This window comes from Juglans regia, chromosome 12 (genome assembly GCF_001411555.2).
Source record: "Juglans regia cultivar Chandler chromosome 12, Walnut 2.0, whole genome shotgun sequence".
Taxonomy (NCBI): domain Eukaryota; kingdom Viridiplantae; phylum Streptophyta; class Magnoliopsida; order Fagales; family Juglandaceae; genus Juglans; species Juglans regia.
This window is the reverse complement of record NC_049912.1, coordinates 26,876,665-26,902,810: the sequence shown is the minus strand read 5'-3', so window position 1 is coordinate 26,902,810 and position 26,146 is coordinate 26,876,665. Positions and strand designations below refer to the sequence as shown.

Genomic DNA, 26,146 nt, shown 5'->3' with positions numbered 1-26,146 from the left:
GCTACTGTCTTTTGCTTCTTGGAGCTCCAAGAAATGAGATGAGTGCCGAGAAAAACAGCAAAGCCTCCTGTGGAACGTCTGTCATCAGGGCACCCTGCCCAATCTGCATCCGTATAGGCTTGAAGAGAGACATAAGATTGAGATTTAAAGAATAAACCATAGTTAAGAGTGGCCTTAAGGTACCAAAGAATTCTCTTGACAGCAGTCCAGTGATGAACTTTTGGACAGTGCATAAACTGACAGACCTTGTTTACTGCAAAGGCTATGTCAGGTCGTGTGAGAGATAAGTATTGTAAACCTCCTACAGTACTGCGAAAAAGTGTACTATCCTCAAACTCTGGTGAGTCATATTGAGATAGTTTAACTGAGGATGCCATTGGTGAGGTTACATATTTTGAGTGAAGCATGTTGCTTCGGATCAATAGGTCCTTGATGTATTTCCTTTGCGATAAAAATATTCCAGAACTAGAATAATCAACTTCAAGCCCAAGAAAGTAAGATAAACAGCCAAGATCTTTAACAGGGAAGGCTTGAGATAGAGCACTGATCAGAGAGTCAATGGCACTTGGTTTTGACGAGGTAACCACAATGTCGTCAACATAGATAAGCATAAAAATTTTCAAGTCACCATGAGTCAATGTAAACAGAGAGGGATCAGTTTGTGATGCTGAGAAACCATAACTAAGTAGCCAAGTACTAAGTTGTGCAAACCAGGCTCGTGGAGCCTGTTTGAGGCCATAGATGGCCTTGTGCAGTTTGCATACAAAATTTAGATTTTTCGAATCAATGAACCCTTGAGGTTGTTGCATGTATACTGTGTCATGTAAATCACCATGTAAAAAGGCATTTTGAATATCTAACTGTCGTAGAGACCAGCCATTCGTAACAGCAAGAGAAATTATCAAACGTATAGTTGTGGATTTCACAACAGGACTGAAGGTATCATGAAAATCTAGGCCAGACTGTTGATGGTAGCCTTTGGCTACCAATCGGGCTTTCCTTCTTTCGAAGGAGCCATCTGAGTGACACTTGGTCTTAAAGACCAATCTACACCCTAGAATATTGAAAGAGGGATCAGGGGGTACCAAACTCCACGTTTTGTTACTGACGAGGGCACGATGCTCATGGGCCATGGCGGCTTGCCAGTCCGGGAACTTGCTCGCGACAGAGAAGCTGGATGGATTGTCCGGTACATCTGCAATAGTAAGAAAACAATTTCGCTGCCGTGGGTAAGGGATTGTGCCATCCCGAAATATGTGAGGGCGAGAAGAGTTTGTTTTACTCCGAGTAATTACAGGAGAACGAGGGGGACGAAGTGTCGTTGAGACAGCGGAAGGAGAAGGAGAGGAATCGAAGGAGAAGAGGAGAAGTTTTCTGGAGATGAGGAGATCGATGGATTGAGAGGCAGCAGAGAAGGATTTTGCAAATTAGGGTTAGGTGGATTTGGAGACGTTTCGGGAACTAGGGGTGAAATGGGAGGCAAAGTTGGGCCTGGGCCTAAAATGGACGGGGAGAGCCGTGTGTGTAGAGGTGTTGGGGAATTTTGGTGGGCTTGAGGAAATGGGTTCTTGATGAGAATAAGGAAAAGATGTTTCATGGAAAGTGACATCTCGTGAGATATAAGTACGATGAGAGCTGGGATCAAAACATTTATAGCCTTTGTGAGAGGTACTGTAACCCAAGAAAACACATGGTGTTGACCGAAAAATTAGTTTGTTTTTGTTATAGGGCCGTAAGTTGGGCCAACATGCACAACCAAAAACTTTTAAAAATTTGTAGTCAGGTTCTTTTTGATGAACCAAAAAATAAGGAGATTTATTTTGAAGAATTTTTGAAGGAAGCATGTTAATTAAATAGACTGCGGTTTCAAAGGCTTCAACCCAAAAATGTTTTGGAAGAGAGGAATGAGCTAGGAGTGCAAGACCAGTTTCGACAATATGTTGATGTTTGCGTTCAACAAGACCATTTTGTTGGTGAGCATGTGGGCATGAAAAACGATGTGTAATGCCAAGTGTTTTACAAAATGATGTGAGTGGTGTAAATTCACCTCCACCATCAGTTTGTAGTACAAGCAATTTTGAGTTAAAGAGACGTTCAATATAAGGTAAAAATTGCTTGAAGACTTGAATAACATCAGATTTTAATTTTAATGGAAAAATCCATGTGAAACGGGTAAAGTGATCCACAAAGGATATATAATATTTGAACCCATGCTTAGAAATTACAGGAGATGGACCCCATAGGCCAGCACTAATAATTTCCAAAGGCCGTGTATAATGGGCCGAGCTCACAGTATACGGAAGTCTATGGGCTTTTGCAAGAGGGCATGCTGAACATTGAAAGGGAGGGTCTTCTCTGCGAGAGGCGGACAAACACGTAGTGTGCAGAACTTTAGAAACAAGATCAAGAGAAGCATGTCCGAGACGGTGGTGCCACTGTGAAATGGAGGTTTTCTCTCCCAGATGCGTTGAAGCAGAAGACGTTTTTATTGAAGGAAAAACATAAAGTTCATTAAGCGTTGGTCCGGTGAGGAGGCACCTCCCCGTCCGAGTGTCCTTCACACAAAAATGATTGGCATGAAATTCAAAGAAACAGAGGTTATCTTTGCAGAATTGAAGTACAAAGACAAGGTTTTTGGAAATATTCGGAACATGAAGCAATTTATGTAAAAGAAAGGAGGAAGAGTTAGAGAGAAAAGTAGAGTCACCGATGTGTTCAATCGGGAGGCACGATCCATCACCCACGCGAATGCCTTTAGTACCATTGTAGTTCTCACTGGACAGATTGAGGTTAGAGAAGTCATTAGTGATATGGTGAGTTGCGGCAGAATCGGGATACCAAGTAGTATCCGAGTTGTAGGTTTGGTGGTTGGAAGACGAATTTGGGGTGGGCGAACTGGATGTGTAATTTGCTGAGAAGTAGTTTGGAGGTTGCATTTGATATGAATGATTGAACCTTTGTCTGCATTGAAGGGCAACATGCCCTGGTTTTTGACAGACTTGGCAAATGGGGCGATCACCACCAGGTGTTTGATGAGTGTTCCTAGAGAAATTGGATGTGGAATGACCACCACGGTTCTACTGATTTCCTCGACCTCTACCTTGTCTACCTCTAGACCTACCTCTCTGGTAGCGACCACTAGTAGAACCATGAGAGCTGAAATTGGCCGAGGGTTCTAGAATTTGTTTAGAGGTATGAGCAAGTCTGCTTTCATGTATGAGAAGCATTTGATATAGTTCGTGGGATGAAATGGGGTCAGAACGGGTAGTCATAGACGTAACAAAGGGTTCATAGAGGTGACCTAAACCAGTGAGCAGGTACGTGACTAGCTCTTTGTCTGGTAAAGGCTTACCTGTGGAGGCAAGACTATCTGCTATGGACCTAACCTTACCGAAGTACTCGGTAATAGTTTGTTCACCCCGTGAAAGGTTAGTCAACTGAAAACGAAGATGAAAATCTTTCGCTTGTGACTGAGAGGCAAACATGGATGAAATGGAATTCCAAAGAGAGTGAGATGTAGAAGCTGATAACACATGGCCTATGACTGAATCAGAGAGGGATGAGAACAGAACACTGAGAACCAGTTGATCTGTTCTCACCCAAGTTTTATAATCCAGACTGATTTTAGGTATTTCATTGTTTGCAGCAATAAGAAACTTTGCTGGACACGGTAAGGTGCCATCCACATAGCAATAGAGATCTTGACCTCTAAGGTAAGCAGATATTTGTACCTTCCATAGCAAATAGTTCTCTGTAGTAAGCTTAAGGGTGACTACATGTGAGAAAGAGGAAATGATAGACGCAGAGGGAGAGGGAAGGGAGGCCATGGATCATGAGACTGCTAGTCGAGCAGCTCTGATACCATGTTAGCCTGAGAGATTTTCATGAATTCCTTCACTATTCATTAGTGGGATTTCTGGTGTATTTATACACAAACACAGAGAATCAAATCTGTTACAAGGATAGGGGTATTTCCGACAATAAACACAAAATGAATCTTCTAGAGTATTCTAAACCTATTTACAGGAAATGAGTAAATAATCAAATAATAAAATGTTATATGCTAATACATCCATGTCCCATCTCGAAACTATATACATGTCTGTCTCGTAAACACCGGCCTCGGGACACCATTTATATCAGCGATAGTGTTCAGGCCATTAAACAACAACTCGTACGAGACCAAATATGTATCATTGAGTCATTGACACTATTTTTGCGCGCAGATACTCGTTCAACTAGCAATAACTCATATTTATTGTAGTGTAAATAGTTTAATATAAGAAAATATTACAGGAGGATCACAGTACTTCACTCAACTCAACTATCGACTTATTTTTTTCTCAGAATTCTCTTAGCTCTCTCTTTTTTCTTTTCTTCCTTGAGTGTATCTGAGACTCTCATTGGAGCCTCAATTACAATTATGAATGCATTTAATTTGCATTCAATGGGCAACTGCAAATACAGTTACCTGCTGAGCGCTGAGCAGCCGTTGTTGACTGCTCGGCATGGACTTCAACAGAAAATCCTGCTTCTTCTACATAGTGATAAGGACGTACATTGAAATCATTGACTTCGTTGCTCAAGTCCCCGGCCTGTATTGGCACTATGGCAGTATAAAGTACTCTAATTATTAGATGGCCCAAAACATAAACAAGATCAAGAAACTAATTCTCTGGTGATGGGGGGGTTCCAAACTTCCATCTTTGCATTTCTTGGTGTTTTGTCTCTTATACTACTTCTGGTTCATGCCCAGAGTCAATCAGGTATATGACATGTTCTAAATCTTCTTGTTCGTAGTATTAATTGGTTTGGTTGGGCTAACCATGCATGCATAAATCTAAGATATTGTTCTCTGTTTTATCTGTCTCAGGCTTCATAAGCATAGATTGTGGGTTGCCAGCAGATTCAACATACAAGGAAAAGACAACAAGCATAGATTACATCTCAGACGCCAACTTCATAGACACTGGTATTAGTAGGAGCATAGCATCTGAATTTAAAGGTACTGTTGGGAATAACTGTAGATCTAAGACTAACTTGAAGTAAAGTAGCGGAACTAAACGAAAGAAAAGATGACAATCACACAGAAAGAACACCAAGAATTAAGTGGTTCGACTCAAAATGAGCCTACGTCCACTGGTGGGGTCGGTATCGGAGATTTCACTATCAACAAAGATGGAGTACAGATGAATACAACAAAACTTCACAAGGAAGTTATCTCTCAAAACTCACTCTATAACTTCTCTCTCAAGAAAACACTAAAAACAAGACAAAAAGTGATTTTCTGAAGTTATCTAAGAAGTGGGCGCCGTTTGGTATTTATAGGAACAGAAATGTTCACTTCTGTGAACATTGGCTCGAGCGAACACTCGAGCGAGTGTCGAGCGAACGTAGGTTTTCTGTACTTCGCTCGAGCTAACACTCGAGCGAGGGTCGAGCGAAGCTCTCGAAACTCTCTGACTTGATCTCGCTCGAGCTGGGTGTCGAGCGAGGGTCGAGCGAACACTCTCTGACTTGATTTCGCTCGAGCGGCATGTCGAGCGAGGGTTGAGCGAAGCTCTCGAAACTCTCTGACTTGATCTCGCTCGAGCTGGGTGTCGAGCGAGGGTCGAGCGAACACTCTCTGACTTACTTCGCTCGAGCCAAGTGAACCTTCGCTCGAGCGAACCTACGACACATGCACTGTTCCATCTGATTCAAGCCACCTCATAACAGGTACCTTTCAAGAGCAGGTATGGAATGTCAGAAACTTTCCTCAAGGAGTCCGGAACTGTTACACCATAAAGATCACAAGAGGCACTACATATTTGATACGAGGAATCTTCTTGCATGGGAATTACGATGGAGAAGGTAATTTACCAGAATTCGATCTGTATCTCGGGACCAACATGTGGGATACAGTCAAGGTGGAGAATTCATCCTATAGTATTATCAAGGAGCTCATACATGTCGCATCTCGAAACTATATACACGTCTGTCTCGTAAACACCGGCCTCGGGACACCATTTATATCAGCAATCGAGTTCAGGTCATTAAACAACAACTCGTACGAGACCGAATATGGATCATTGGCACTATTTTTGCGCGCAGATACTGGTTCAACTAGCAATAACTCGTACCGGTAAGTCATTCTACATATATATGAGATCAAGTACTGCTAAATTTTCGTTGTCGCAGAAGTAACTACATCTTTCACGAATATTCTGGCTGTGAATTAAGTAAGTTTGAGCTGTGGAAAATTGCCTGTCTTTCAGTAAATCATATAGATATATAGATTCATTTGGCTCCTGGATTATTATACTGAATATACGTGCGTGTTTAATTACGTACTTAGGTACCCAGACGATGACCATGATCGCATCTGGACGCCCTATAACCGCATTGAATGGAAAGACTTGAGCACAGATGATCCTATAATTCCTGATCCCGAAAATGATTACGAACCACCATCTGTTGTCATGGGAACTGCAGCCACCCCAATAAATGAGAGCGCTCCCATGGAATTTAATTGGGAAGCAGACGATCCGAATACCCAATTCTATTTCCACCTGTACTTCGCTGAAGTCGTAAAGCTAGAACCCAACCAGTCCAGATCATTTAACATTACTCTGAATGGGCAATACCAGTATGGACCTCATGTTCCTGAATACCTGTATACATTTACTTTTTACGGTATTACATCGCCCGAGCGTAATGGAAGTAGTACGTATAATTTCTCCATGTTCAAAGCGGAAAATTCTACACTTCCACCCTGCCTCAACGCAGTTGAGATATATTCTGTGAAAGATTTCTTGCAATCAGAAACAGACCTAGAGGATGGTACGTTCTTCCACACACAAATTATAAGCTTTCTCTATCAGTTTCGTACATACTTCATTCTATTGATCTGCATAAATTTGACTGACTAATTGGATATATATATATATATATATATCTGCGTGTGAGAATTTTTAGTTGATGCCATCAGAAAGATCAAATCAACGTATGGAATAAAGAGAAATTGGCAAGGGGATCCATGTGCCCCGAAAAACTACTCGTGGGAAGGTCTAGATTGTAGCTATGATGGTGATCATGCCCCCAGAATCACATCCTTGTAAGTAATTTGTTCCTTTATATAATAAGCTTATTAATCACTTTCCAATTACGCGTTTTCAACTACCCCTAATTTGGAAAATGTAAATTGCTCAGGAACTTGTCCTCAAGTGGATTGACCGGAGAGATATCTGATCATATATCAAATCTCCTAATGTTACAATCTTTGTAAGTAGATTTACTGATCTCTTCTTAAGCCGGTATATAGAGCACATCATAATCCACACCAATTAAGTAGTATGATTTGATTTCTAATATTCAAATTTTAAAATTTATCTTCCAAATCAAATTATGCCACATAAGAATTTTACTAAGTCATGCATGTGTTCTATACATCGACCAGAGAATATAATTTTTCTTCTAAGAATGAATATTTTGCATGATCAAATAAATAAAAAATCCTTACTTCACAATTTTATTCCACAATCAATATAAAAATTGTAACGATTCGTTCTGACAGGGTTCTATCAAACAATAGCTTGACAGGACCAGTGCATGATTTTCTGTCTAAATTACCAAACTTGAGGGTCTTGTAAGTTATTTGGACTTTGCTCTTTTTAAATGACTCATACAAAAAAATTCTGGGTCATATATATATGCGGAATTATAATTATTGATCTGCCTTTGCAGAAACTTAGAACGAAACAAGCTCACTGGTTTAGTTCCACTTGAACTAATTGAAAGAGGGGAGAGTGCTTCACTAACGTTAAGGTATGATTTTTGTCAAAGAATAAATAATTTATCAAATATATCTAGCGAGCGAATTAAGAGGCTAAAGCACAAGTTGTAAATTTGTAATATCTAAAAATTAATTAATGATACATCGATCGATATAATCGCTTTGTCATTAAATTCCATGCCTTATTTTGCTAGCGTGGAAGAAAATCCAGATCTATGTGGGTCCCGTTATTGCAAAACGAAGAAAAACAACATTGTTATTCCATTAATAGTAGCATCAATCGTCGGTGGATTGCTTATCATCACATTGATTGTCATCTTGGCTGTCTTTTGGGGGATTAGAAGGAGAACAAAACAGGGTACGTAAGACTAATATGTATAAGCTGCATATTCATGTAAACAAAGACAAAAAATAAAACACTCTTTACGAAAGTCATGCATGCTGAACATGATCATGTTTTTTTTTCGTCTGCGATGGTAGATGCTGAATCGAACAAGCAGAATGTGTCATTGGAGTCTATACAACGTCAATTTACATACTCGCAACTACTAAGAATTACCAACAACTTTGAGAGAATTCTTGGAAAGGGTGGATTTGGAACAGTTTATCACGGCTACATAGATGACACCCAAGTTGCAGTGAAGATGCTCTCTCATTCATCAGTTCAAGGGTATCAGCAATTTCAATCAGAGGCACGTTCCCATCACACGTAATATTATAACGACTTTTCGCTAATTCATACATACATACATGAATGGTATACATACATGTATGGCCATGCATACATTATATTAAACTAATTAGGTGATAATTCTAATTTACAGGTTAGACTTCTTACGAGAGTTCATCATCGAAACTTGACTACCCTTGTTGGCTACTGCTATGAAGGAAAAAACATGGGGCTCATTTTTGAGTACATGGCCAACGGAGACTTGGAAGCACATCTTTCAGGTTTGGGAATAATGAACATTTAGGAAAGAAAATGTTCATGATATTTTTAAAAAATATTCCTTTCCTAGAATTTTGCGTTCCCATTTTGTTGTTAGATATATTGTAGATGGGAACGCAAAGACCTTGACTTGGGAAGATAGACTTCGAATAGCGACGGAGGCTGCACAAGGTTAGCATGCAATGAGTGGACTTGGGTTTCTTTTTTTTTTTTTTTTTTTTTTTTTTATAAAAAAAAACAAAACCTAATCGTGTGGACTGGGAAATTTAGGATTGGAGTATCTGCACTGTGGTTGTAAGCCACCTATAGTCCACAGAGACGTGAAGACTACAAACATATTGCTGAACGAAAATATGCAGGCAAAACTAGCTGATTTTGGTCTATCCAAGATTTTCCCTACTGATGGTGACACTCATGTTTCTACAGTTGTTGCTGGCACCCCTGGCTACCTTGACCCCGAGTCAGTATTTCTCTCATTTAGTTATTTGTGAACAACATTGCAACAAAGGTGATGAAAACGTAACGTGCATGCTCCCATGTTTACTTGCGCGTAGGTACCACAAAACAAACAGGTTAACTGAGAAAAGTGATGTTTATAGCTTTGGAGTAGTTCTGCTGAAGATAATCACGGGTCGATCCGCTATAGAAAGATCTGAGGCAAGAACTCACGTTAGTCAATTCGTGAAGTCCATGCTTGCCAAGGGGGACATAAAAAATATAGTTGATCACAGGTTGCATGGAAACTTCGACAGTAACTCTGTTTGGAAAGCCGTTGAAATAGCAATTGGTTGTGTATCTCCAACTGCTGCGGAAAGGCCAACCATGAGCCAGGTAGAGGCGGACCTAAAGGAGTGTATGGCAACTGAATTAGCTCGGGCGAACGAGGGAAATTCCAGAGAATCCAAGAATATGGTTAACATGGATCTGTCTAGTGCACTAAATTCGTTGGTAAGGTAAACGTACTTACGTACAGATTGAAACTGGTCATATACATGGTGTATCGAATCCAGAACACGATTTTCTCATGCTTTACGGCCCGTAATTTTCTATCGATGAATAATATTGTTTCTGATCCATTGATCGATCACCCATCAGGCCGGTTCTAATATTGGGACGGGACTACTTTGTTTGAAATATACATGTACCCAAGTTATCAGCTGGATTATTAATGTCTATCTATATTTTCCAAAGTAAATAAATGAAGAGAACAATAATAAAGATTCCACGCAGTAGTACTGCTACAAATTTAGGATTTGAAACATGGAGTACTAGAAAATTGAACAAATACATACGTACGTACGTATTGATCACATATATTCACGGTACGAAAATGATAGAACGACACGATCGAAATACATACTAATTTCGTACGTTCAATCAAATAACTTAATTCGGCTTCCAATACGGTCAAAACTTGATTTTCATTTCTCACAAGAATTAATTATATTTTAAATTTATAAATACTTCATTTTATATACCTTTATTTATTTATTTTTGGGATGTAATATTAATATTAGTATTTGACTACTTAAAATCTCAAGTTATTAATTATTTTTTTTTGTTAATATATATGTAATTTTATTTTATGAGAATATTAAATTTTCTAATATATTATTTGTTTGGATGTTGATAATAAAATATTTTATCATGAATCTAGTTATAATTATGAATGATTTATATAGTTATATCCTTGTATTATATTAATTGGGTTAAAAAATTGAAAAATCAACCAATTTATGACACAAGTTTAACGGATTAGAGCAGATTAAACATATTGAAGCGGATTAAACGGGTTGAAATTGGTTAAATGGGTTGTGTAGTATCACCCATTATTAAAACGGTCGTGTTAATGTTTTGGGGCTTGACCCGTTTAATTAAACATGTTGCGTTTGGATTGACCCATATAATCAAATAGTACTCTTGACTTGGCACGACACGAATATGACAACCCATGAACACGAATTGTGCCCACCCTTACTCAGAAGTCATGTTCGTGATTTCACCTCTGGGAATTTAAACTTCGAAATGCTCATATTTTTGTGAGTTGCAGTTTGTAAAATATATAATCAATTAATCTGGCAAGATCATCATGAACAAATGATATCCCTATATACCCGTATGCAAGCTCCTGCTACTTGAATGAATGTTCACATGAGACAAATAGTTCGCTGGATGCACACTCGACACTCTACTTGAGCGAATAACGCAAGAAAAGTCAAAATTTTGGCTTCCGCCTTATAACCCTATAAATATGCTTATTATGAATAGTATGGACGTTCTAAACAGTGAAATTTCACCTCAAAGTATATTTTGTGATTCCTTAGCATAATAAAATCATCTGCAACTCTGTAGACATAGTCAAATTGCCGAAGCACGTAAATCTGTGCCGGGTGATTGGTTGATTGTTTATTTCTTGTTTACTTTTACTTTGCTGTCATCATTTTCGCGACACATAGTGGGCACCCCTTCCCATTCCTTTGGCTAGGAGTTATGAAGTGGCTTAATAAATACTTCATAGGCCTTAATGGTTGGCTTTTAAGGCCAGCCTTAAGGGTTACACTTAGAGGGGTTATCTTCCCCTATGGATGAAGCACTTCATGCACAAATAGAAATCTCTTTCTCAAATGTATGTCTCTCTAGTCCTGACAGTTTAGGTTGTGGAACATATGGATGTTGCTCTGACTTTCTACCACGGAGCACACTCCACCATCGACGATAATAATTTCGGACAAACAATAACGATTGTGCAAGTCCGTTGAGCAACCACACTTGATCTGAGATTTTCCGATAGAGGTAAACACTTCCACTATATTCTAGTTTAGCAGAGTCAACGAAAAAAAGACAATATAAACATTTTCTGTGTTAAAGCTCTTATACATGTACACTAAGGACATGAAATAAGAAAAATTGTCTTATCATATAAATATGATTCTAAAGAGATTTTTTTTTAAAAGGAAACTGGAAGGAAAATATCTATTTGGGTAAAATATCTTTTCCAATCATAATTGTATGAGTTATATGATGAGAGCAGCAATTATCTTGCAATCTTATGACTTGCTAAAAATTGAGTTATATGGGAATTATGGCACAAAATAGTTATTACATCACACTTGAGTTGATGTTATATGGGGTTGTGACCTTAATTCTAACATGTCGCTTAGATCAAGTTCATTCGCCTTTAAATAAGGCTGAGTGATTATTTTATGTAAACATGAAAATTGAGTCAAGAAATTTGAATATTTTCAAATTTTGTTTATTGAGGGATCTAAGTTTGAATATTTTGGTTGAGTTAAGAAAATCAATCATATTTTCGACGAGGGTAGGATATTGTGGATTTTATTAACATTTTTTAAAAGAATATTTTTTAAAGAACATTCTATCACACAATACCTTAATATAAATATTTTCAAAATTGAAACAAAAAATAGCAAAAAATAGTGGAAGTAATTCACCAATTAGTAGGAGTTTATATTTGAATGAAGGTGTAGCACTAGTAATAGTGACTCTTAAAACTCACTAGAATATAAGATCCTCTAAATAGAGTGGTAGCTATATATGTAATACCCCATATTTTAGTGTATTTTTTAATTGAATGATTATTTTAATTATTTTAGATATTGGTTCTCTTGTTTGAAATTTATCGGATTTTCGTTGGATTTATTTTATGATTTTTAAGTCGTGAAATTTATTATGATGTAGTTTCTTGGTATTTATTTTTGTGTTGCATTTAAATTGTTCTTTACTTTAAATTAGTTTAATGTTGGACTTTAAAAATATTGCATTGTTGGATTATTATTATTTTATTTTTAACTACTCTTTGCGTTTAAATTATTTTATTCAACTTACTGTTTTAAAATTTTTTTCGTTAGATCATTTTTGCGATCCAAGTTGTGAGGATTTGACTTCATTTCTTTCCCTCACTTTTTTTCTTTTGCTTTTCCCTCTCTTTCTTTTCCTTCTTCTCTTTCTTTTTCTCCTCCTTTTTCCTCTGCTTTTTCCTCCCCTGAACGCAAGCTCCCTCCCCTCCCTTGTCCATTTGCTTCGTCAGCCCCAAGCGCCACCGTGTGCCGTTCGTGGTTGTCACTGCACATCCCACTTTCTTCCCCTTCGGCCGGCGACCACCCCCTTCTGTTTCCAGCTCCTCCCTTGCGGCCGTTAGCCTTCGCGTACGGCTTCAAGCCGAGCGGTTTTTGTGCTCTAGCGCCGCTGTAGCACCACTATCAGCCGCCAAATTTTCACCATAGTACTGGCAGCCGCCCAGCTACCTAACTCACCATTCCTCAGTCCCGACCAGCCATCGATAAAGCCCATCCATCTAGCGTTTTGATACCCATGGCCATAGTGCATTTTGCACTATTGGGTGGCTGTGCCGCCATTTCTAGCACCTCCGTGATCCTTCAAAAATTATATTATAGCGCTGTAAGTATTTTTCCAAAAAAATTTTGAGATTTAAATGTATTTTTGCTCTAACTCATATTTACTGTGAATTGGTTGGTTGTGCCGGACTGAGTCCGAGGAGTAAGGGGGTCGGTTGGATTGGATGTGGAGTTGTTTGTGTGATTGGTTTATGCTGGGATTTGTTGGCTGTTTCGGGTTTAAATATTAGTGTCTTGGGTTTGACGTTGATTATGATGGATGTTTAAGTTACTATTGGAATTGATAAATGGTCGTTTGGGTGGATAAATATGATTATTTAGACTATATGGTGTGGTGATTTTTTAATTGTTAGGTGTTACAATTTGAGTTAATGTTGATCGTTGGGCTTGAGTTATGGCGGGTCGTGTTGGGTTGCGACGACTGTGGGCTGTCAATGTCATAACAAGTTATGAAAGTGAGCTGATTGGTTGGACATGACGTGTTGGGTTGATGTTTAGGAGGTTGTGTGTGAGTATGCTAATACCATGTATTGAAACCAAAGCAAAATGATGTGATGTGTGGGCTGAATAGAATCACATAATTTAGTTAGTTTTATTGAATTTGCATTTATACGGAGTATTAACATGTTAGTGAATAATTTTCTGTTTAGGTCGTGACATCGATAGAACTTAAGTTCAAGGCTCTAGTAACTCTCCGTAAGAGTCAGGTAAGCGGGATTCCTATGCTAGACTTTGCATATAAGTAAAATGGACTGATGTCAATTTTTTAAAATGTGCATGTTGTGTTATGAAAAGAAATTTAAACAATCTCAGTTATTTGTTCTGCATTGCTCATAAGATTCTGTATGAGAATAAAAGATTTTCTGACATGACTGGTGTAGACATGAGCTTATTTTTGGCATTCTGTTATTGAACTCAGAAAAATATTAGCGAATATGAAAATTGATACTTTTTGCATGTGACATGAAAATATTCTGAATTTGTTTTGGGAAATGTGAAATGATATGATGTAACGCCCCGTACCCGAGGGTCCGGAGAGTTAACTCATGTCAACAATTCATATTTGAGGATCTATTTCATATTCAAAAACGCTTTGGCATAACATAACTGAACATCTCAATCTTATCATGTCATATCATATACCATGTTTAACCCCCGTGGTAGGGTTGTGCTATCCCCGGTGGCCAAACCAGGCAGTATCATGTAGTGAACTTCCCCTTTTTCAATCTCGGAGCCCCGAGTGTGCACACAGGAAGGAACACGTAAAAAGACCACTTTGTTTCCAAAGTGGGTGCACTCATATCATATCATGGTGGTACCAACCATATCACGTGAACAGTATCATCATATCAGAATCATATTCAGAACAGATAAGTATGCCAAAGTTTTATCATATCCATATCATATCAAAACACATGCGAAACATATTCATATCATTTATATTTGATCAAAAACAGATCCATATCATTTCATATCACATGCATAAAAATTTCATTGATATCATATTCGCTCTTCTGTATATTTCAGAAACATGTCAAATATTGCTCATGTCTACACAATGCATGTCAGAAAATATTTTCTCCTTTTCGTTCAGATTTCATGAGTGATGCAAATAAACGACCGAGGTTGAATTTTTCTCAAGTTTTCATTTCATCACAAAATATGTAAAGTTTTCAAGAAGTCAACCTCAGTCTCGATAGTTCGTATAAAACCTAGCATAGGAACCCCGCTTACCTGGACTTCTTAGCTTTTCGAAATATTTCCTCAGAAATGCCGAACTAAGAAAATTTATTCGTCACCTACAAGATAATCACGTAAATTTCCATAAGTCTCCAATTAATCTCGTATTTTGATATTCAAGCCTACCGCTTCTAAAATAGTCCATTTTTAATTCCTCAAACTCAAAATTCTCATTATTCTCAACATACCAGCATCACTTTCTAAACTCATCAATATCCGACTTCGACTAAACATTTTATTTTATTCTATAATTTACAATACAAAGTAACATAACTATAATAAATTCATGCATCTACGCCTAAATAAAACACACTTTACAATCCACGTATCATACTCATGATTTCAAATCCGAATTACATAACCTAACTTAATTAAGCTAACACCCCAACACTACTTTGGAGGCGCACTAAGAGAACAGAAAATAAAATAAAATAAAATAAAACAAAACGTTATTATTTCCTACTATTAATTTAATATGATTTTACATATACATCCGTATATATATATATATCTACATATATTTACACCAGAAAATCCGTATATATATATGTACAAATATATATATATATATATTTACACCAGAAGAAAACAAATAAATTTTCGTATACATTCATGCATATATATATATATGTAAGTACACGAGAAACAGAAAACTCACTTCACACAGTGCGGCGGAAGCACTTACGGAGGGTGGGGATATACACGGCGGCGTGGAGTGGCTCCTAGCGTGGGATGAGGCAGCGTGAGGCGGACCTGGGTGGAGGAATGACCTCGCCGGTGGTTTCTGTGGAGGCGCAGCACGGAGGAGTGCACAATGGAGGGTGATCACCGCGGCTTAGACAATGCTCTGTTTTTTGACAACAAAAACAGAGTGTTTCGGAGCTTGAAACCGGGGCTACGTGAGTTGGATGGCAGCACCGTGAGACTGAGGTGGCGTGCGGTTGGGGTGATGGACTCCGAACGACCTAGATACCGGCGTGGTTTCGCTTGGTGTGGTGGAGTTGCTGCACGGAAGTGGCTCTGCAGGTGGCCATCTATTGTTGCAGACCGAGGCTTCAGTTTGGTGTTTTGCAGAGAAACCGTGGTCTTCTGTGAAGAGGGAACCGAGCGGCACTTAGTCTAGGGTTGTAGTTGCTTCATATATATATATAGATCAAAATAGAAAATAGATCAAACCTAAATAAAAGGGAAGAAAAACATGCACAAAAATGGAAACGAAAAACGTGAACCGTGCGATGCGTGGCGTGAACCCGTGAAATGATTTCTGAAAACGTGAACCGCGTGCATGGGTCTAGCAATGCTGGGTCTTACATCCTCCCCCCCCTTAAAAAAAATTCCGTCCTCGGAATTTGCTATAAATTGTCGAAACTCCCATCGAAAAGTCGTGGGTACTTATCTCGCATTTCTTCCTCCAACTCCCAAGAAGCTTCACTAATAGCATGATTTTTCCACAACACTTTAACAAAAGGGATAGTTCGAGTCCGTAGCACTTGTTCTTTCCTTTCCAAAATCCGAACTGGCTCTTCCGCATAAGTCATATCCTCCTGAATCTGAAGTGGTTCATAGTCAATAACGTGCGTCGGGTCGGGAATATATTTCCTCAGCATGGAAATATGAAATACATTATGCACTCCCGCAAGTGCCGGTGGAAGTGCTACTCTATAAGCCACTGGTCCAATCCGGTCAAGAATCTCAAATGGCCCAATATATCTTGGGCTCAACTTGCCCTTCTTTCCAAATCTCATAATTCCCTTCGTAGGTGCTATTCTCAAAAATACTTTGTCTCCCACCTCAAACTCCAATTGGCGGCGACGCTTGTCTGCATAACTCTTTTGTCGGCTTTGAGCTGCTTTCATTCTTGCCCGAACGATATCTATCTTCTCTGTAGTCTGCTGAATAATCTTTGGTCCCAAAAGTTTCCTTTCACCTACTTCATCCCAATACAATGGAGATCTACACCTCCTACCATACAAAACCTCATAGGGTGCCATTCCAATGCTAGTCTGGAAACTATTATTATAAGCAAACTCAACCAACGGTAAATGGTGCATCCAAGTTCCCTTAAAATCCATCACACATGCCCTCAAGATTTGAATAGTTCTTTCTGACTGTCCGTCTGTCTGAGGGTGAAATGCAGTACTGAAATTTAACTTAGTACCCATTGCTTCCTGTAAGCTTTGCCAGAACTTGGAAGTGAAACGAGGGTCTCTATCTGACACAATGGATACCGGTACCCCATGCAACCTCACTATTTCCCGCACATACAATTCAGCTAGTTTGTCCAATTTATAAGAAACTTTAATAGGCACAAAATGAGCAGTTTTTGTTAGGCGATCCACGATCACCCATATAGCATCTTGTCCGCTCAATGCCCTCGGTAGGCCCGTCACAAAGTCCATGGAGATATGCTCCCACTTCCACTCTGGGATCTGGAGTGGTTGTAGTAATCCGGCTGGTCTCTGATGCTCCGCCTTCACCTGTTGGCAAGTTAGGCATTGTTCTACAAATTTAGCAATTTCTCTTTTCATACCATTCCACCAAAAAGACTCTCTCAAGTCCCGATACATTTTGGTACTCCCTGGGTGAACTGTGTATAAAGAACGGTGTGCTTCTTCAAGAATTACTCTTTTCAGTTCTTCATTAGCTGGCACGCATAATCTACCTCTAAATCTTAAAACTCCATCTTCGGAAACGCTAAAGTCAGATCTGTCCCCGTTCCCGACTTCTTCCACTAGTTTCACCAACCCTAAATCCACCTTCTGAGCAGCTTTGATTCTATCTAATAAGGTTGGTTGAACTATCAAATTGGCCAAGAAGGTACTTGTATCACTAGTGATAACCTCAATACCGGCTCTTTCTAGGTCCATTAACAACCTATGTTGAGTGGTGAGGGCTGCAACTGCTGGTCCCACCGACTTCCTACTCAAGGCGTCGGCTACAACATTAGCTTTGCCTGGGTGATAGTTGATGGTGCAGTCATAATCCTTGATCAACTCGAGCCATCTCCTCTGCCTCATATTTAATTCTTTTTGGGTGAAGAAATATTTCAAACTCTTGTGATCCGTGTAAATCTCACACTTTTCCCCATACAGATAGTGTCTCCAAATCTTAAGTGCAAAAATGACGGCTGCAAGCTCCAGATCATGCGTGGGATAATTCTGCTCGTACGCTTTCAGTTGGCGTGAGGCATATGCAATAACCTTCCCATGTTGCATCAGCACGCACCCCAAACCAAGCCTTGACGCGTCGCTATAAACTACAAATCCCCCTCTAGCCGTGGGAACTGCTAATACCGGAGTCGTCACTAATCTCCGTTTCAACTCCTGAAAGCTTTCTTCGCACTTTGTTGTCCATTCAAACTTATTATTTTTCTTGGTGAGTGCTGTGAGAGGAACTGCTATCTTGGCGAAACTGTCAATGAATCGACGGTAATAACCCGCCAATCCCAAGAAACTTCTAACCTCATGCACATTCTTCGGCGTCGGCCAATTAACCACTGCTTCTACTTTTCCCGGGTCCACTGAAATGCCATCTTTCGAAACTACATGCCCCAGAAATGCGATTGAATCAAGCCAAAATTCACACTTCTTCAATTTAGCAAACAACTTTTTATCTCTGAGTGTCCCAAGTACCAGCCTCAAATGTTCCTCATGCTCGGGTTTGCCCTTGGAGTAAACCAATATGTCATCAATAAAAACAACTACAAACTTATCCAAAAATTCATGTAACACCCTGTTCATCAAATCCATAAATACTGCTGGGGCATTAGTCAGGCCAAAAGGCATGACCAAAAACTCATAATGGCCATAACGAGTCCTAAACGCCGTCTTAGCTACGTCCTCTGCTCTGATCTTCAATTGATGGTAACCCGATCGAAGATCAATCTTTGAAAATACCTGAGCGCCCTGGAGCTGATCAAACAGATCATCTATACGGGGTAGCGAGTACTTATTCTTTATGGTCACACGATTGAGTTCCCTGTAGTCAATACACATCCTCATCGATCCATCCTTCTTCTTCACAAAGAGGACTGGAGCTCCCCAAGGTGATACACTGGGCCTGATAAAACCCTTATCCAACAGGTCTTGCAATTGTTCCTTGAGTTCCACTAACTCCGACGGTGCCATTCGATAAGGTGCTTTTGAAAGGGGTGCCGTGCCTGGAGCTAGTTCAATAGTAAACTCCACTTCCCGCTCGGGCGGGAGTCCAGGTAAATCTTCTGGGAAAACCTCTGGATATTCTCTCACCACAGGTATCTGCTCTAAGTTCAACTCCTCTTTTGGTACTTCTACCACGCAGGTTAAGAATCCCTGACAACCATCTCGTAACAATTTCCCAACTTGAACGGCAGATATGATGGGTGGATGCATCCTCACTTTTGAACCTGAGAATCGAAATTCACTTTCTTTTGGGGGCCTAAATATCACTTCCTTTTTAAAACAGTCTATGCTGGCGTGGTAGCAAGCCAGCCAATCCATACCCAAGATTACATCAAACCCAAACATGTTAAACACTATCAAATCTGCTGGCATCAATCTTCCCTCAATCAATAAAGGACACCCTGGTAGGAACTTGTCACAGACTACCGAATTTCCTGTTGGGGTCGCAACCACCAACTTGGACTTTAACTCTTCAGTTTCTAAGGTGCAAAATCGAGCATAGGTCATGGAAACAAACGAATGTGTCGCTCCCGAATCAAATAGTACAGTGGCATTTTTAGAAAACAAAGAAATAGTACCTGTGGTCATAATCAACATCATTCATGAACTAAAATTTTTAAGTCTTAATCGTAATCCACAAATCAATATCTTAAAAACATAACCAAGAAGTCATACCCGTGATCACATCATTCCTATCCTCCGCCTCTCCAGGTGTCAGAGCAAAAACCCTTGCAGGTGCAGTAGTACGCTGCATGTTGCCTCGCGCTGTCCCTTCTGTTCTAGGTGGTGGTGGGGGCCTGCTGTTATCCAATCGTAGAGGGCAGTCCCTGAGATAATGGCCCGATCTGCCACAACGGTAGCATAGTCCCGCTTCCTTCCTGCATACTCCAGTATGCACTCGGTTGCAAGTTCTACATTGATACGCTTGATGGGTGCCCTGAACCATTCTTTTTCCTGAGCTACTACCTTCATTTCTCTTTTTCCACGCTCCTTGGTCCATACCAAAATGAGGCCCCGAAGAAATAGTCCTCTTCTTCTGATCGTGCAATGCAGCGCTCCTTTGAAGGCTTCGCTCAAAAACTGTGGCCTTATCTACCAATTCTGAGAAATTTCGAATCTGGAAGCCCACTACTCGCTCATAAAGTTTTTCATTCAGCCCTTGTTCGAATTTACGCGCTTTCTTTTCTTCGTCAGGAATCAGATACGCAGCAAAACGAGATAATTCAATGAATCTAGCTGCATATTGGTGCACCGTCATGGATCCCTGCACCAGAGTGGCAAATTCCATTGCCTTGTCCTCTCGAGCCGAGCTTGGAAAAAATCGCTCAAGAAAAATCTGCTTAAAATGTGGCCAACTGACTATTTCTGTTCCCCCTGCTTCTCGGATAGTTCTTTCTGAGATCCACCATCTTTTTGCCTCACCGGTCAGTTTGAAAGTTGCATATGCCACCTTTTGTTCATCTGTGCAGGTTAACACCCGCAATATTTCCTCAATATCTTGCACCCAATCTTCAGCTAAGGTGGGTTCGCCTTTGCCATCAAATGAAGGGGGGTGCATCCGATTGAACTGTTCTATGTTACCACCTCCTTCATTAGAGTTGCGTTGGCGACCTACGGGATTTTGCGCGAGTTCGTCTATTAACTGATGAGCTGCTGCTCGTAGTACTTCAGAAGCACTCGGGTTTGCTCCCCTTTCGTTCTCGTTCACGTTCAAGTCCGACATACTTCGTTCGCGACGACGAGGTGGCATCCTGTAATAAAGAGAAAAGAAGTACGCGCAACAGTAGTAATGATTAAACTCCAAAGTCTAAAACTTTAACGCCATCAAATCTATTTAATAAAAGTCTCCAAAATCAAACCAAACCACAAACAACATGAATTCCACTCATAGACCTACAAAATCCTACACATCAAAGTCATTCCTAAAGTTCGTAAAATTTAAGACCTCGAATACCTATGATATTCTTCCTCATAACCCACTCCACCATCACATCCAATCTGAAAATGATTTCTTAAAGCCTATCTATACTCCATGATCTTACGCTCTATAGTCTGCAGAACCTCAAACCTGGCTCTGATACCAACTGTAACGCCCCGTACCCGAGGGTCCGGAGAGTTAACTCATGTCAACAATTCATATTTGAGGATCTATTTCATATTCAAAAACGCTTTGGCATAACATAACTGAACATCTCAATCTTATCATGTCATATCATATACCATGTTTAACTCCCGTGGTAGGGTTGTGCTATCCCCGGTGGCCAAACCAGGCAGTATCATGTAGTGAACTTCCCCTTTTTCAATCTCGGAGCCCCGAGTGTGCACACAGAAAAGAACACGTAAAAAGACCACTTTGTTTCCAAAGTGGGTGCACTCATATCATATCATGGTGGTACCAACCATATCACGTGAACAGTATCATCATATCAGAACCATATTCAGAACAGATAAGTATGCCAAAGTTTTATCATATCCATATCATATCAAAACACGTGCGAAACATATTCATATCATTTCTATTTGATCAAAAACAGATCCATATCATTTCATATCACATGCATAAAAATTTCATTGATATCATATTCGCTCTTCTGTATATTTCAGAAACATGTCAAATATTGCTCATGTCTACACAATGCATGTCAGAAAATATTTTCTCCTTTTCGTTCAGATTTCATGAGTGATGCAAATAAACGACCGAGGTTGAATTTTTCTCAAGTTTTCATTTCATCACAAAATATGTAAAGTTTTCAAGAAGTCAACCTCAGTCTCGATAGTTCGTATAAAACCTAGCATAGGACCCCGCTTACCTGGACTTCTTAGCTTTTCGAAATATTTCCTCAGAAATGCCGAACTAAGATTTATTCGTCACCTACAAGATAATCACGTAAATTTCCATAAGTCTCCAATTAATCTCGTATTTTGATATTCAAGCCTACCGCTTCTAAAATAGTCCATTTTTAATTCCTCAAACTCAAAATTCTCATTATTCTCAACATACCAGCATCACTTTCTAAACTCATCAATATCCGACTTCGACTAAACATTTTATTTTATTCTATAATTTACAATACAAAGTAACATAACTATAATAAATTCATGCATCTACGCCTAAATAAAACACACTTTACAATCCACGTATCATACTCATGATTTCAAATCCGAATTACATAACCTAACTTAATTAAGCTAACACCCCAACACTACTTTGGAGGCGCACTAAGAGAACAGAAAATAAAATAAAATAAAATAAAACAAAACGTTATTATTTCCTACTATTAATTTAATATGATTTTACATATACATCCGTATATATATATATATCTACATATATTTACACCAGAAAATCCGTATATATATATGTACAAATATATATATATATATATTTACACCAGAAGAAAACAAATAAATTTTCGTATACATTCATGCATATATATATATATGTAAGTACACGAGAAACAGAAAACTCACTTCACACAGTGCGGCGGAAGCACTTACGGAGGGTGGGGATATACACGGCGGCGTGGAGTGGCTCCTAGCGTGGGATGAGGCAGCGTGAGGCGGACCTGGGTGGAGGAATGACCTCGCCGGTGGTTTCTGTGGAGGCGCAGCACGGAGGAGTGCACAATGGAGGGTGATCACCGCGGCTTAGACAATGCTCTGTTTTTTGACAACAAAAACAGAGTGTTTCGGAGCTTGAAACCGGGGCTACGTGAGTTGGATGGCAGCACCGTGAGACTGAGGTGGCGTGCGGTTGGGGTGATGGACTCCGAACGACCTAGATACCGGCGTGGTTTCGCTTGGTGTGGTGGAGTTGCTGCACGGAAGTGGCTCTGCAGGTGGCCATCTATTGTTGCAGACCGAGGCTTCAGTTTGGTGTTTTGCAGAGAAACCGTGGTCTTCTGTGAAGAGGGAACCGAGCGGCACTTAGTCTAGGGTTGTAGTTGCTTCATATATATATATAGATCAAAATAGAAAGTAGATCAAACCTAAATAAAAGGGAAGAAAAACATGCACAAAAATGGAAACGAAAAACGTGAACCGTGCGATGCGTGGCGTGAACCCGTGAAATGATTTCTGAAAACGTGAACCGCGTGCATGGGTCTAGCAATGCTGGGTCTTACATATGATTTTGTTCAGTATTCTGTTTTGGAATGACTTGGCATCTGAAAAATCTTTGGCATAACATTCTGATTTTGTTCTGACTCTAGTTCTGATTTTGTTCTGACTCTGATTTCTGATTCTGTTTTGACTTTGATTCTGATTCTGTTTTGACTCTGGTTCTGTTCTGACTCTGATTTCTGATTCTGTTCTGACTCTGGTTCTGATTCTGTTCTGACTCTGATTCTAATTCTGATTGTGTTTTGCTCTGATATGTGGTCCTGTCACAGGATACAATAGTGACCTATGACCCAGTCACGGAATACAATAGTGACCACTGGCCCTGTCTGGGATACAATAGTGACCTCTAGCCCAGTCACGAGATATAATACTGACCTCTAGCCTTATCATGGGATACAATAGTGAACTCTGGCCCAATCACGGGATACAATAGTGACATCTGGCCCCATCAAGGGATACAATAGTGACCTCTGGCCCCACCATGAGATATAATAGTGGTTTTTTGTTCTGAGTGCAATCGCTTTGATATTCATGATGATTTATGTTCTGCTTGACTTTCTGCAGATTGCACAACCCTACCATGGAGGTTAAACATGAAATTCTGTTTTGATATGATGTTTCGATTATGCTATGCCAAGAAAATTTTAAATAAAAATATTTTTGAACTTTTGCTCTGATATTTTTGATAACATGTTCTGACTCTGCATTTTGAACTCTGCAAAAGCTCTCGTTTACATACTAGTATATGTTTTCTACTTACTGAGTTGTTGATAACTCACCCCCCCTTATCTAATATTTTTAGATGATTTTAGATATTTCAGCTGAAGATCAAGACTATGAAGCGTTAAGCGAGATGACTTAAGAATAATGGATTAAGAATAGAAAGTGTCGATGAGCATTGGCGATTTTTGTTAAGAAATTTCATTTTGTTCTGATGACATGACATTTTGATGAATTGATTATATCGAGGATTTGATAAATGAGTTTGTGCGATTATTTAAATTGGAAGTGCTTACGTTTGATTTGGAGCTTTTGGAAGTTTATTAGCAGTGTTGGAGTTGATTATCAGGTAATATGAGTTAACTCTCCGGACCCTTGGGGACGGGTCGTTACTATATATCAGTATTATCTCTTCGTTTAGAGACTAAAAGAGAATATTTGTAATATGTGTTCCGCTAAAAGTTTTGAATTCAAATACTAAGAATTATAACATAGAATTTTAGATTCACTCTACTTATATGATCTAATCTATGGTTGTTGATTCGATTAACAAAGAAAAATTGGGGTTAATAGAGGTATAAATCCATCTCTTGATACTAGCTGAGTTGCCTGTAGATAACCATTGATCACACATTTAATGAAACTTTTTTCTAGAATGAGTTAAATAGTTGATTCTCGTAGAAGAATTAGATAATTACTTTTTGTGATGTTTAAGCGCAAAGTACTTTGAGTGCATGATTGTTGCTTGTACTATTTTGGTACAAAAAACATATGAATGTTGCTAGTATTATTTTCATGCGGCATAAACAAACCATTTGTTCAAAAATACTCAACGTACCTAGTCGTTATTATTGATGACCTATTGAATAAAATGAGTTCTTCGGACACTAGTTAGCGACAATCCTAGAAAAGTATCCCCCAAGAGAGATGTCGATCTAGTTGTGTTAGATTATTAATTATCGCCAATTTAGTAGCTTTCCATACTACGAGGTAGTGGACATGAGTTTTTGAAAAGTAGCTCAAATTTCATGTCTTACAAGACTATTTACAAAAAAAAAAAAAAAATAGTTTCTAAAAGTTATTGTTCAAAATCCATTAACAATTAATGAGATGGTAAATACCAAAGAATCAATTTTGGTCTATACTATTTGGTATTTCCATTATGGTTTGCTCATGTGAGTTAGAGATTGAGATTTCGTTAGAGGATAAATATGGCCTATTTGATTAAGTAAGTTTGCGATACGATTTGTAGAAGTCATTAGAAGAAATGACTAGACTATTGTGATTGTCCTTGCAAGCAAAGGTCATATTCGTTTTACCCCTAATGAAAAATAAAGACCGATTATCTCACATGTTGTTGTTGAGTACATGAGATTCATATGAAACCTTAAAGTCGGAAATTATGTTTGGTTAATGATATTTGTGATCACCTTGTAGATTCTTAAAAGTCGCAGCTGGACTTGTTGATTAGAATCTAAGGTTTATATTGTGAGTTTGACCTTAAGTGAGATTCGCGATGAGTCGTTGACTTCATGGTTATGTAAATGCTTTTTATATATAAAAACAAAATCTCTTGGTAGGCGCATGTTTTATGGAAGGTTACTGCACATGAGATTGCGCATGGAGAGAAATGGTCCTAAAACACCACTTGAGAGTTGTGGTTTAATTGTTTGTAGTTGACTATGTAATTTCTCTCCCTCATGGTATTGCTCGTCGTGCACATGATAGTGATGTATTCTATGATAATGTGGCATGATTGAGAGCATTTAATGAACACACACATTCAACATATATTTGGTAGTTATGACGAAAATGATATATCAATAGACTTAGATCGGCTCACTCACAAGAGCGATCTCCTCTGGAGCTTAGAAAGGGAGTGGAGATGACAAATTGTGTCCCATGATGCTTATGTAGCATAAAGAGATGGTTGACACAAATATATATATATATTTATTTATTTCGCCTTAGAGCATCCTTATTGGATAATGCAAATCCAAACAAAAATGAGGAGTTTGGATAATAGGGCCAAAAAATACACTGCATTAGATTATGCAAATGCAAAAGAAAATTACTTCTAGCTACAGTAAATTAGTGATGTGGGTCATATTTAGATTTCACTGTAGCTAGACCAAATGGAATAAAAAATACTTTCTTAACTTTGAACACTTTCTCTCTTCCTCTACCGAACTGCTCTAGTGCTATGTTAATCATGCGGGCCTCTCTCTCTCTCTCTCTCTCTCTCTCTCTCTCTCTCAATGAACTAGGGATTAAAATATTTTTTTTGAACTCATTTGACGAAGAA

At 39.0% G+C, this 26,146-nt stretch overlaps 2 protein-coding genes across 2 annotated transcripts; one reads left to right on the top strand and one right to left on the bottom strand.

Annotated features, from left to right (window-relative positions):
• Positions 1–405: 405 nt before the first annotated feature.
• Positions 406–9,799, top strand: LOC109007822 (LRR receptor-like serine/threonine-protein kinase IOS1). The gene is made up of 15 exons (XM_035683331.1): positions 406–432; positions 4,703–4,766; positions 4,874–5,005; positions 5,719–6,124; positions 6,338–6,822; positions 6,958–7,096; positions 7,192–7,263; positions 7,556–7,627; positions 7,726–7,806; positions 7,969–8,132; positions 8,255–8,466; positions 8,599–8,725; positions 8,832–8,894; positions 8,994–9,183; positions 9,278–9,799. Exons 1-15 carry the CDS (start codon positions 406–408, stop codon positions 9,678–9,680), a joined length of 2,637 nt encoding a protein of 878 aa, XP_035539224.1. The 3' UTR covers positions 9,681–9,799.
• Positions 9,800–19,648: 9,849 nt separating this feature from the next.
• LOC118344045 lies at positions 19,649–20,722 on the bottom strand. The gene has a single exon (XM_035683797.1). It carries the CDS (start codon positions 20,720–20,722, stop codon positions 19,649–19,651), a length of 1,074 nt encoding a protein of 357 aa, XP_035539690.1.
• Between the last annotated feature and the right edge of the window lie 5,424 nt (positions 20,723–26,146).